Source organism: Mandrillus leucophaeus, unplaced genomic scaffold, assembly GCF_000951045.1.
Source record: "Mandrillus leucophaeus isolate KB7577 unplaced genomic scaffold, Mleu.le_1.0 Scaffold71, whole genome shotgun sequence".
Classification (NCBI taxonomy): Eukaryota; Metazoa; Chordata; class Mammalia; order Primates; family Cercopithecidae; genus Mandrillus; species Mandrillus leucophaeus.
Window position 1 is genome coordinate 1,655,152 of NW_012107697.1, and position 13,781 is coordinate 1,668,932.

General features: G+C 43.1%; 1 protein-coding gene across 2 annotated transcripts in view; it reads right to left on the minus strand.

The window, feature by feature from the left end:
- The window catches only part of DDX6 (DEAD (Asp-Glu-Ala-Asp) box helicase 6), a 43,635-nt gene extending 29,918 nt beyond the window's left edge, over positions 1 to 13,717 (minus strand). The window contains exons 1-4 of one of the 2 annotated variants that reach the window (XM_011964897.1): positions 13,624 to 13,717; positions 8,815 to 9,281; positions 3,573 to 3,636; positions 2,085 to 2,189 (exon numbers count right to left, since the gene is read on the minus strand). In XM_011964897.1, coding sequence (XP_011820287.1) covers positions 2,085 to 2,189; positions 3,573 to 3,636; positions 8,815 to 9,014 — 369 coding nt within the window. In that variant the 5' untranslated portion in view covers positions 9,015 to 9,281; positions 13,624 to 13,717. Of the gene's footprint in view, positions 1 to 2,084; positions 2,190 to 3,572; positions 3,637 to 8,814; positions 9,282 to 13,449; positions 13,591 to 13,623 lie in introns of those variants that run through there. The other variant, XM_011964898.1, reaches the window with a different exon arrangement.
- Positions 13,718 to 13,781: the final 64 nt, after the last annotated feature.

Consider the following 13,781-nt stretch of genomic DNA (forward strand, 5'->3'; position numbering starts at 1 on the left):
AAAAAAAAAAAAAAAAAAAGACTCAAGGATCCTTGGATGTCAATGCTGGGCCAAGGTAGATATAAGATAAGCCTGCCATCATGTTATGTCAAAAAGCAAGAAAGGGGCTGGGTGCGGTGGCTCACATCTATAATCCCAGCACTTTAGGAAGCCAAGGTTGGCGATCACTTGACATCAGGAGTTCGAGACCAGCCTGGCCTACATGGTGAAACCCTGTCTCTACTAAAAATACAAAAATTAGCTAGGTGTGGTAGCACACAGCTGTAATTTCAGCTATTGGGGAAGCTGAGACACAACTGCTTGAACCCAGGATGGGGAGGCTGTAGTGCCGAGATCATGCCACTGCACTCTAGCCTCTGTGACAGAGCTAGACTCCGTCTCAAAAAAAATAAAAGCAAGAAAGTACTCAAGAAAAATGAAGGGGACACATCATAAAAACACAAGAACCAACCTGAAAGAGCTTACACTGGCCAGATCTAGGATATTTTTAGGGGAAAAAAAAAAAAAGAAAGGTAAGTGTAAGTCCACACTGATAACAGATAAACATGGATGAGGGGAAGGGGAGTTTCTTCTTTATAGGGGCAAATACAGAGGGAGTGCTAGAATTGGAAAGTCATCATAACCCATCAGAGCAGAGATGAGCTCAAGCAAGAATCACTAATAGGTGCTAAAACTAGAGGGGAAATTTTGTGATTTTTTTAAACAAGTATCATGCCATGAATTGAAGATACAAAGTCAAATCCCACCTCTACCACTCATGAGTTACAAGTATCTTTGGCTAAGTTAAGTTTCTCAAGCTCAGCACAACTGACATTTTGGGCCACAAAATTCTTTGTTGTAAGGGGCTGTCCTTTAGCATCCCCCCATTAATGATAATCAAAAATGTTTCTACAAATTGCTAAATGTCCCCTGGGGGACAAAAATTTTCCCTGGTTGAAAACAATACGCTAAGAGAACTAACTGCTCTGAACATTTGTTTTCTCATCCATAAAATGAGAATACATAGCCTGAATATCTATCTTACTGGGTTGGAGGAGGAGGGTGGCAATAGTATTACTGTATTTGCATGGTCTCAAAACGCACCCCAGATTGCTTATTCATCTCAATGGAGAGGAGAAAGAGCAGTAATCATAGAATGGAAAAATCATACAACACCTTGACAGGGTAATCAAAATTAACATCACCAAAGAGGAATAAATGGACACTATGTACACCTTCAAACATGATACCCTGAGAAGGCCATAATGTGATTTCTGCATTATTCAGGCTGAGAAAGCCTAACTTGAATCTAATTACTTTCGAATATCAGAAAATCCCAAAATGGGAAATGTTCCATTAATAAAAAAAGGAGGCCAGGCATGGTGGCTAATGTCTGTAATCCTAGCACTATGGCGAACCCAGCCTGGATAACACAGCAAAACCCCATCCCTACAAAAAAATACAAAAATTAGCTGGGTGTTGTGGCACATGCCTGTAGTCCCAGCTACTCAGGCGGCTGAACGCAGGAGGATCACTTGAGCCCAGGAGGTCAAGGCTGCAGTGAGCCGAGATCAGGCCACTGAACTCCAGCCTGGGAAACAGGGCAAGACCCTGTCTCAAAAAAAAAAAAAAAAAAAGAAAAGCGCGGTGGGGGAAAGGGGTTGTAGGCTGTATTTTTAATATGTCGATGTCATAAAAAGAAGAAAAAACACTAGGGAAACGCTAATGACTAAAAAAGACATAACTACAAGTAATACCTGACCCTAGACTGGATCCTGTATAGAAGAAAAAAACTGCTATAAAGGACATGTTTGGGTCCATTAATAATTAGAATGACAGATGAGACAGAAGTATTTTGTCAATGTTAATTGAAGGTAACTGTATTGTGGTTACATAAGAGAATATCCTATTCTTAAGAAATATACACTGAAATATTTAGAGTTGTAAAGACCATGATTTTCTACTTTACCCTTAAATATTTCAGAAAAACTGTGTACACATGAGAGAAAAATGTTAGTTCGCTATACCACTTCCGCAGAGCAAAAAGAAAACTGTTTAATGGCTGACACATAACCTTATATATGTTATAAAAAGGGTTAACATACCTGAATAGGAGATGGCTTTTCCCAGCCCATTTCAAAAATTCCCATCAGTAACTCCCGTTTCAAACAGTAATCTTCAAACTCATTTCCTTTTGTGGAGGTCACATCCTAGTCAAACAAACAAAAGGAACAATAAAAGAATAAATAACAGTGTTTGGTAAATTTGGTGTCCTTTGGAAAATTTATCTGGGTCGGACATGGTGGCTCATGCCTATAATCCCAGCACTTTGGGAGGCCAAGGCGGGCAGATCACCTGAGGTCAGAAGTTCAAGACCAGCCTGGCCAACATGGTGAAACTCCATCTCTATGAAAAATACAAAAAATTAGCCAGGGTGGTAGCGCACGCCTGTAGTCCCAGTTACTCGGGAGGCTGAGGCAGGAGAATCGCTTGAACCCAGGAGACAGGTTGCATTGAGCCCCGATCGCACCCACTGCAGAGCCTGGGGGGACAAAGCCAGACTCTACCTCAATTTAAAAAAAAAAAAAAAAAAAAAAAAAACAAGGAAAGAAAACTTATCTGACTTTAGTACTTTACCTGCCCAATCTTAAATATAAATACATGCAGATTACTTGTTTTAATCTGTATTTCAACTTTTCCTGAAGAAAAATCACTTGTCCTGCTTTGACACACAAGCTATTTAAAAAACTATGTTTTGGGGAAAGGGCACTTGGTCATAGCCTTTTTTTTTTTTTTTTTTTTTTTGAGAGATGGAGTCTCGCTCTGTCACTCAGGCTGGAGCGCAGTGGCGCGATCTTGGCTCACTGCAACCTCCGCCTCCCAGTTTCAAGTGATTCTCCTGTCTCAGCCTCCTGCGTAGCCGGACTACAGGCGCCCGCCACCACACTCGACTAATTTTTGTATTTTTAGTAGTGACAGGGTTTCAACACGTTGACCAGGATAGTCTCGAACTCCTGAAATCAGGTGATCCGCCTGCCTTGCCCTCCCAAAGTGCTGGGAATACAGGCAAGAGCCACTGCGCCGGGTCCCTCGTCATAGTCTTCTAAGGACTGGTGGAATAGTGTTATTTTTTTACACAAATATCATGCCATGAATTGCAAATCACAAGATATGAAGTCAAATCCCACCTCTACCACTCATGAGCTACAGATATCTTTGGCTAAGTCAAATTTCTCAAGCTCAGCACTACCGACATTTTGGGCCACAAAATTCTTTGTTGTAAAGGGCTGTCCTTTAGCATCCCCTCCATTGATAAGCAAAAATGTTTCTACAAATTGCTAAATGCCCCCTGGGGGACAAAAATTCTCCCTGGTTGAAAACAATACACTAAGGTAACTAACTACTCCGAACTTTTGTTTTCTCATCCATAAAACGGGAATACATAGCCTGAATATCTATCTTACTGGGTTGGAGGAGGAGGGTGGCAGCGGTGTTATGGTCCTGAAACCAATTCCCTCCAGATACCGAGGGACAGCTGTACTTCACTTGTAGTTCCCCACCATTATTCTACTTGTATTTTACAACCAACTTACCGAAGTTTTGATTCTAAGATCCTTTGGAGGGAGTTTTAAAGTCTTTTTCCAGTCATCACCAGGTCTAGAGAGAATACAGTAAATTTGAAGTATCAAAATTTATAGCATCCAAGATGATTCATCTCAATTATAATTGTTTTTAAAAGCATGGTAAGTTTTAACATATTCCATTTAATATATCTAACAAGATAATTAAACAACTTTAGAAAAAGTGTTCTTACACAGGAACAATCTCAGGAGGATAAAAAAAATCAAGAACAGAAGGGATTAAGGCATCCATCATCTTAAGCAATATTGTATACCGTATAACTGTTGTCAAAAGGTGTTTTGTTTGACCTACACAGCGTGTGTTTGAATTTAAATTGGTTTAAATTAGTTTTCAACATTTAAAAGTTGTAAGATTTTATATATCTTATAGAACTCCTGGGTTCAAGCAATCCGCCTGCTTCGGTCTCCTAAAGTGCTAGGATTACAGGTGTGAACCACCATGGCCGGCTATTCTCATTTTTAAAACAGGTTAACAGGCCAGGCATGGTGGCTCATACTGGTAATTCCAGCACTTGGCAAGCCAAGGCAGGCAGATCACTTGAGGTCAGGAGTTCGAGACCAGCCTGGCCAATATGGTGAAACCCCATCTACACTAAAAATACAAAAATTAGCCAGGCATGGTGGGCACATCTGTAGCCCCAGCTACTCGGGAGGCTGAGGCAGGGGAATCACTTGAACCTGGGAGGCAGACACTGCAGTGAGCCAAGCTCACGACACTGCACTCTAGCCTGAGTGACGGAAGGAGACTGTCTCAAAAATAAGTAAGCCGGGTGCCGTGGCTCACGCCTGTAATCCTAACACTTTGGGAGGCCGAGGCAAGTGGATCGCCTGAAGTCAGGAGTTCAAGAGTAGCCTGGCCAATATGGTGAAACCCCATTTCTACTAAAAATACAAAAATTAGCCAGGCATGGTGGCATGCGCCTGTAACCCCAGCTACTCAGGAGGCTGAGGCAGGAGAATCGCTTGAACCGGGAAGCCAATAGCACGCCACTGCACCCCGCGACACAGCAAGACACCGTACCAATAAACAAAACAAAACAGGTTAACAGTTACATCAAATAATTGATGTAATGCACTCAGCACAGTGCCTGGCAAAATAATAGCACAATATTAGCCAATGAGCATCTCTTAAACTTTTTTTTTATTGGAAATGCCAGAAACCATGAAAGAGAATAAAAACAAGGAGAATATAAATAAACTTTCTTTTGGGCCAAGTAAAAACCTCAAGCAATAAATACTCAAAGCATCTAGAAATTAAAAAGATCAGGGAACATCTGCAGACAAAGCATTTAACTGTGACATCTTTGAAAACGTTTTCACTGTAGCTGTTCTTACATAACCAGAGTCCCCAAAACATTTCAAATGCTCAACTGATAGAAAAAAAGACCACTTACTTTACTTAAAACTAGGTCCTACATAATGCAAATAATCTAACACTGGTAACTTTTTGCTACCAATTCCAAGACTACTATACTAAAGCCTTTTTTTTTTTTTTTTTTCCTGAGATGGAGTCTTGCTCTGTCACCCAGGCTAGAGTGCAGTGGCATGATCTCAACTCACTGCAACCTCCACTTCCTGGAGTTTAAGCAATTTTCCAGCCTCAGCCTCCAGAGTAGGTGGGATTACAGGAGCCTGCCACCACACCCTGCTAGTTTTTGTATTTTTAGTAGAGACAGGGTTTCACCATGTTGGTCAGGCTGGTCTCGAACTCCTGACCTTGTGATCCGCCTGCCTCGGCCTCCCAAAGTGCTGGGATTATAGGCGTGAGCCACCGCGCCCAGCCTACTAAAGCCTTTCATCTAAGTCTGTATCATCAAAGTTTCTGATTAAAAAATGTCAGTATGACATACTGTTGAATTCAACAAAATAGTGAATAATAATGCATAAGATACAATCCAAACCTTGAATACAAGAAATTTATAATCTTTTTTTTTTTTTTTTGAGACGGAGTCTCGCTCTGTTGCCCAGGCTGGAGTGTAGCGGCCCAATCTCAGTTCACTGCAAGCTCCGCCTCCCGGGTTTACGCCACTCTCCTGCCTCAGCCTCCTGAGTAGCTGGGACTACAGGCGCCCGCCACCTCACCCGGCTAATTTTTTGTATTTTTTAGTAGAGACGAGGTTTCACCATCTTGGCCAGGATGGTCTTGATCTCCTGGCCTCATGAACCACCCGTCTCGGCCTCCCAAAGTGCTGGGATTACAGGCTTGAGCCACCGCGCCCGGCCAGAAATTTATAATCTTATGAGATGAAAAAACTATTTAAAGTGACAAAGTAAGTGACAGAGTTAAGTATTAGAAGCGTTCTGAGACACTTGACGGGATCTAGAGGACTTCATGGAAGAGATGGCACAGAAAATGAGATCTGAAGAACTTACAGAATTGAAAAGAAACCATTAATTGTAGGAAAACCAGAAAAGAAAACCCACTGTTGTCCCAAAATCAGAATTTACTATTTTTTTGAGATGGGGTCTTGCCCTGTCACCCAGGCTTCAGTGCAGTGGTGCCATCACAGCTCACCACGGCCTTTATTATTTGTAGAGACAGGGTCTTGCTATGTTGCCCAGGTTAGTCTCAACCTCCTGGCCTCAAGTGATCTTCCCACCTCAGCCTCCCAAAGTGCTGGGATGAACAGCATGAGCCATCATACTCAGCCCCAGAATTTTTAAAATAGAAACTATTCTCATAGGCCAGGTGCGGTGGCTCATGCCTGTAATCCCAGCACTCTGGGAGGCTGAGGCGGGCAGATCACCTGAGGTCAGGAATTCAAGGGTAGCCTGGCCAACATGGTGAAATCTCATCTCTACTAAAAATACAAATATTAGCCAGGCGTGATGGTGCACACCTCTAATCCCAGCTACCTGGGAGGCTGAGGCAGGAGAATGGCTGGAACCCAGAAGATGGAGGTTGCAGTGAGTCGAGATCACACCACTGCATTCCAGCCTGGGCAAGGGAGTGAGAGTCCATCTCAAAAAAAAAAATTAAAAATAGGCTGGGCGCAGTGGCTCACATCTGTAATCCCAGTACTGTGAGAGGTCAAGGTGGGCAGATCACTTGAGCTCAGGGTTCCACACCAGCCTGGGCAACACAACAAAACCCCGCTGCTACTGGCACAAGCCAGTAGTCCCCACTATTTGTAGGGCTGAGGCAGAAGGGTCACTTGAGCCTGGGAAGCTGAGGCTGCAGTGAGCCGTGATCGTGCCACCATACTCCAGCCTGGGCAACAAAGTGAGACCCTGTCTCAAAAAAAAAAAAAAAAAAAAAAAAGTTATTAAAAAACAGTTAAAATTAGTCTAAATTTTGCTAACCTACTTACATTCTGTCAAAACAAACTACAACCAAAGTAGTATTCATTTCTATACCAATTAAAGCATTCACCTTAAAAATAATGGAATACACACTAATACCAATTCTACCAGTGACCTAACCAATTCTGTTGAAAATTAGTTATTAGAGGTCCTAGTGAAACACATACAGTAACTATACGACAGTCTGGTAGCTTGTATAAGCTATTTTTCTGTAGGAAGTGAAAAGATCTAGGTTGTAATAAAACATATACTTCACTTCAGTAACCCAGTGTCAACATCTTATAAAGATTCCCAGGGTTAAATTATTTCACATGGCAAGTTTTGTTTTTTTTTGGAGACGGAGTCTGTCGCCCAGGCTGGAGTGCAGTGGCACGATCTTGGCTCTCTGCAACCTCCACCTCCCGAGTTCAAGTGATCCTCCTGCCTCAGCCTCCTGAGTAGCTGGGATTACAGGTGCATGCCACCACACCCAGCCAATTTTTGTATTTTTAGTAAAGACAGGGTTTCACCATGTTGGTCAGGCTGGCCTCGAACTCTTGACCTCGTGATCTGCCCGCCTCAGCCTCCCAAAGTGCTGGGATTACAGGCGTGAGCTACTGCACCTGGCCTTTTTTTTTCTTTTTTTTTTTTTTTGTGAGATAGAGTTTCACTCTTGTTGCCCAGGCTGGAGTGCAACAGTGCAATCTCAGCTCACTGCAACCTCCGCCTCCCAGGTTCAAGTGATTCTCCTGCCTCAGTCTCCCGAGTAGCATTACAGGCATGCGCCACCACGCCCAGCTAATTTTGTATTTTTAGTAGAAACAGGGTTTCTCCATGTTCGTCAGGCTGGTCTTGAACTCCCAACCTCAGGTGATCTGCCTGCCTCGGCCTCCCAATGTGCTGGGATTACAGGCACGTGCCACCGCGCCCAGCCCTGTATGGCAAGCTCTTAACAAAAGCCAAACATCAATTGGAGCCAAGAATCTTAAATGTTAATTTCCTATATATAGCTGAATCTTTACAGTGATGGTTACCATTCAAATACTCTAAAACATACACTTAAAAGTAACAAATAGCCTACATACTTTCAGCTTACCCTCTAGTAAGAGGAGGCTCTTCAATTTTAAGGTTAACAAAAGGTTTCTGAGACTGTTCAGAACTGTGTTCTGTGAGTTCAAAATTCTTAGTTCCCGTTTTATATGTAAAAGGAAAAACAAAAAAAGTATTTTTTTCTGGTAGAGACAGAGTCTCGTTATGTTGCCTAGGTTGGTCTCAAAATCCTGGACTCAAGTGATCCTCCCACATTGGCCTCCCCAAAGTACAGGGATTACAGCCCTGAATCACCTCAATCAGCCAACTTTTTTTTTTTTTTTTTTTTAAAGTAAAAAAGCTAAGTTCCATAAGCTAAAAAAAGTTACGAGGAAATTTTCTGAGTGAACAATGCTTGGAGTTCAGAAGGCTGGGCAAGTCTTTAAATACTCTAAAGACTCAGACTGAGTCTTTAAATTTAATACTTAAAGTTGGCTTTATGTGCTGTTTAGGGTAAGGTGCAGTCATAACAACACTAAATAAACTATACAGACAAAAACAAGATGACTAATAATTTTATTCATTTATAACAAACTAAGCTAATAACTTTTACACTGATTATGAAAGCCAGAAATGTTTCCAAAAACCATTTATACAAAATTTGTGTATATCATCTGTCCTTAGGATCACTACATGCTGAATAAATTATGGCAGATATAATGTTATTCTATTGCAAATACCTACTGGCCATAAAACAAAGTCATCTGTTCTCTATTTGGAATCAAAATGGCTAAATTAAGGCAGAAGTATTAATAGTCAACACCAAAGTAACAAAAATCTTGGTTCCCCAAAAGTGTTTATTATAATTTACTCTAACACTTACTTAATAGTGGTGGTCATACTCTGTGCTTGCTGCTGAGTGCCATTATTGATTGTGTTGGTGTTTTTCAGCTGGTTCATCTGTTGCTGTGTCTGTGTGCCCCCTCCTCCAGGGCCACCAGTGGGTTTCACAGGGCCTCTCAGCTGACCATTTTGACTGGACAGACCCATTATAACAGGGTTCTCTGTTCTGGCCGTGCTCATGCTGTTTTAGTTGCAAAGGTGTCTTTCAAACTTCAAAACTTTTGAAAGTCAGTAGAGAAACTGTAATAACAGTTTATTAGGCTCTCCAAAATGAAGAGATAAATAAGTCTTGCTCAATAAATGAGTCCTTTATTGCAATGCAGGCAAGCACCTGTAAGTCTCTGAACGGTAAGCAGCAGTAACTTGCTCCCTTGCACGGAATCAACTTTTTATTTTTAAAAAGCCCTCTAACAAGCTTGAGTTATGTCTGAATTCACTCACGTCAATCTGAAACAAACAAACAAAATTAAATTAGCAAACACAACAGAAAAACTTTGTTTCCTTTTAAAAAGAACCCCTTTGAAAGAACTCTCCTCTTTTATATTTAAGAATTAATAATACAGCTACACTTAGACCAAATCACTAGCCAAGCTAGGAAAGACACAACTTTGAACTATCTCAAAAACACAATGAGGCCAATCTCAAACATTTAAAATTGTTAATTCAAAGCAATCCAGAGAAGATTATGTAGAAAGAGACTAGTAAATTACCACTACTTGTCAAATTATAATCTGCTCAGTTTCCTCCCCAGGAATTCTCTAAAAGTCTCTGACATCTCTAAAAGTCAGTGATTCATTATACTTAATTGCATTGCAACTCACTGAAGTATCACACGACTTAAACAATTCATTAATTTTCTTCTACTTCTGATAGCAATCGAGAGTCTTTATAGACTTAAGGGAGCTTTTGACTTGAACTCCACACCTCCAGGAAAAAAAAAAACACTTTTGTGCCCTTATGAATTTCAACTATTAAACTTTATGGGCTGGGTGTTCGTGGCTCACGTCTGTAACCCCAGCACTTTGGGAGGCCAATGCAGGTGAACACTTGAGGTCAGGAGTTAGAGACCAGCATGGACAACATAGTCAAACCTCATCTCTACTAAAAATACAAAATTTAGGCCAGGAGCGGTGGCTCATGCCTGTAATCCCAGCACTTTGGGAGGCCAAGGTGGGTAGATCACGAGGTCAGGAGTTCAGGATCAGCCTGGCCAAGATGGTGAAACCCAGTCTCTAACAAAAATACGAAAATTAGCCAGGCGTGGTGGCAGGTGCCTGTAATTCCAGCTACAAAGAACTGCTTGAACCCAAGAGGTGGAGGTTGTAGTGAGCCAAGATTGTGCCACTGCACTCCAGCCTGGGCAATAGAGCCAGATTCCGTCTCAAAAGCAACAACAACAAAAAACACACAAAATTTAGCCAGGCGTGGTGGCGCACAACTGTAATGGAGTCTCAGCTACTCAGGAGGCTAAGGGCCAAGAATCACTGGAACCTAGGAGACAGAGGCTACAGTGAGCCGGGCGACAGAATGAGACCTTGTCTCAAAAAACAACAATAAAAAACTTTATGAAGAAAAATGTATTTTCTTTTTTCCTTTTTGTCCTTTAAAACAATACACGAAGCAATCAAGAGAATAGTGTATTTCTGCCATAATATATTCAGCAAGTAATGATCCTAAGGACAGATGATACACAAATTTTGTATAAATGATTCTTTATTTTGAAACTGACAAAACAAGATAACTCTAATAATTTTATTCATTTATAACAAACTCTGCTAATAACTATTCTAGTTTTAAATAGAATAAAAAAAAAAACAGGAAAATTCCTGTTTAAAAAAAAAACTGTAGAAGACTAAACACACTAGTAATTTTAAGAAAACTTTCCAAGAAACCCAGCGTAGTAAATCTAATTAATACTTAAAAAAACCCCAAAAAACAAAAAAACAAAAAACTGGCAGGACGGGCACGGTAGCTCACACCTGTAATCCGAACACTTTGGGAGGCCGACGCTGGTGGATTACCTGAGGTCAGGAGTTCAAGACCAGCCTGATCAATATGGTGAAACTCCATTTCCACTAAAATACAAAAATTAGCTGGGCATGGTGGTGGTCCTCTGAAATCTCAGCTCCTTAGGAGGCTGAGGCAGAAGAATCACTTGAACCCAGGAGGTGGAGGCAACAATGTGCCGAGATCACACCACTGTACTCCAGCCTAGGTAACAAGAGCAAAACTCCGCTTAAAAAGACACAAAACTGGTCAACCTCATTTTAAAATTATCCGTAAATGGAAATTCTTACTTTTATTTTTCATTTTATTTTTTGAGACAGAGTCTTGCACTGTCGCCCAGGCTGGAGTGCAATGGCACGCTCTCAGCTCACAGCGACCTCCACCTCCCGGGTTCAAGTGATTCTCCTGCCTCAGCCTCCTGAGTAGCTGGGGATTACAGGCATGCGCTACCATGCCCAGCTAATTTTTGTATTTTTAGTAAAGACGTAGTTTGGACATGTTGGCCAGGCTGGTCTTGAACAACTGACCTCAGGTGATCCGCCCACCTCGGCCTCCCAAAGTGCTGGGATTACAGGCGTGAGCCACCCCGCCCAGCCACTCTTTATTTATTATTATTACTTTTGAGACATGTCGCCCAGGGTGGAGTGCAGTGGCCCCATCTCAGCTGACTGCAACCTCCACCTCGTGGGTTCAAGTGATCCTCATGCCTTAGCCTCCCAAGTAGCTGGGTGGGATTACAGTCCGGCTAACTTTTGTATTTTTCAGTAGAGACGGGTGTTATCAAGTTGGCCAGGCTGGTCTCAAGACTCCTGACCTCAAATATCTGCCCGCTTTAGCCTTCCAAAGTGCTAGGATTACAGGCGAAAGCCATCGTGCCCGGCTGAAATCTTAATTGTAGTTAATAAAAACATACAAAGACCCGAAAACAAAGCCCTACTCTGTTGGCTTTTGATTTAACCCCGTTACATTGCTTTTTTGTTTTTGTTTTTGAGGCGGAGTCTCGCTCTGTCACGCAGGTTGGAGTGCAGTGGCACTATCTCGGCTCACTGCAACCGCCGCCTACTGCGTTCAAGCGTTTCTCCTGTCTCAGCTTCCAGAGTAGCTGGGATTACAGGCGCCCGCCACCACGCGCAGCTAAATTTTTTGTGTATTTAGGAGAGACGGGGTTTTGTCATGTTGGCCAGGCTAGTATCGAACTCCTGACCTCAGCTGATCCGCCTGCCTTGGCCTCCCAAGATGCTGGGATTACATGCGTGAGCCACCGCGCCCAGCAACCCCGTCACATTTCTTACATAAAATACACAGCTTACGAGTGCTGATTCTTTCTGCCATACACCAAGGCATGTGAAACTCAAAATTTTAAAGTCAACAGATCTCAAAATTTATGAGAAAATGCTCCTTGATTATGCCTTCCTTAAAAAAAAAAAAAGAACAAGTTGCTCACAAGCAAATCCTGTTTATCACATACACAAAGTTGTTTACTTTAAAGTCCTTCTGACATCTTAAGCAGATATGGTTAACAGCTACTTTCCTGTATTGACGGGTTTATATTATGATCAGCGACATCACGCAGTTCACACACAGACTTAGCTGTTTGCAGAGCACTAAGAGGATGAAAAGGGCAACCTCTAAAGACCGAACGATATCATCATTACTGTCCATCATGCACAGTAAGACCTCCTATATCCTTAAATCCAAAATGAGACTATGTGATAACTGCTCCCTTCTTAAACTGAAACCTGCACTGCAGCTTTGTCTCAGAGAAGGAAATATTCCTCCTATCCCTTCCCAATTTAGATTTTCAAGTTATCTTTCTACATTTTCAAAACAAAACAAAACAAAACACAAAAAAACGAGAAACAGACTAGAAACGTAGACTAGTTGGGAGGAGCCCCTAGCGGAGTTAATTACAGCACTTCTCAGATCATAGTTAGCAATTGACAGTTTCACACCCAAAACAGTATCGTCATCGCCAACAAGAGCTTTTGTTTGCAAATGCAGCGCACTTTTTCTAAGCTTTGCCTGCAAGTTGGAGTGACTGGGTTTTATTCTGAAGGGAAAGGGGGGCTGTGGAAGAGAAAAGAAAGAGATAAGGGAAAGAGACAAGTCAACGACTGGAGCCCCACAATTGTAGGGAAATTTCTTGCCCTCCCCCCTGCTGTCCCTCGCCCCAAACACACACACGTCAAGTCAGCTCCCTCTGACCATAAACACAAAAGGCTGGGGCTCTGCAATCCTATCTGCGCAATATGAGCCGGCAACCAGCTCCATCAGTAGCAAACAATAGGGACTCCCCCAAGGAGGCCCCAAAGGGACCCCCCAACCCAGAAATCCCCCTCATTTCCTCCAAGAGTCTGGGGCTCCATATACACCCTCTTGTTATTGACCTGCAAGGCCTACCGCAATCAAGCAGCGGTCAGTTCGCTTCTAAACCGAGCCTTCCAATACAGCATGTCCCTGCCGCCCCCTATAGGGCCGCCTCGTACCCTATAACCTCCACCATCATCCCCCTAAGTCCTTGCCGCCCCCTTCGGCCTCATATTCCCTCATCTTCGGTAAAGCTCCTCCGAGTACTTAGCCTGCTCCTCCTGCCGACCCTGCCGCGCACCACATTCCTATATTCGCCTCCTCACATGCGCCCCCACCCCACACAGCTGCCGCCCGCCTTCCTCCCCAGGCCCGGCCAGGCCTTAGGCCTCCGCCCAAGAGAGTCCCCCAGAGCCGGCCCGGGAGACTCCCCGCAGCCCCCACAGCGCCGCTGACCTCGACCCCACCACCTCACCCCAGGCCTCGCGGCTCGGGCCCGTGTCCTACCAAGGAGGCCACTCCTGCTCGGCACCCTCGGTCCTTTATTGTTGACTCGAAGCTCCCAAAATGGCGGCCGCTCCTTCCTCCTCGGAAACCTCCGCCCGCCCCCACTCGGCCCCCTCGCTACGGCCG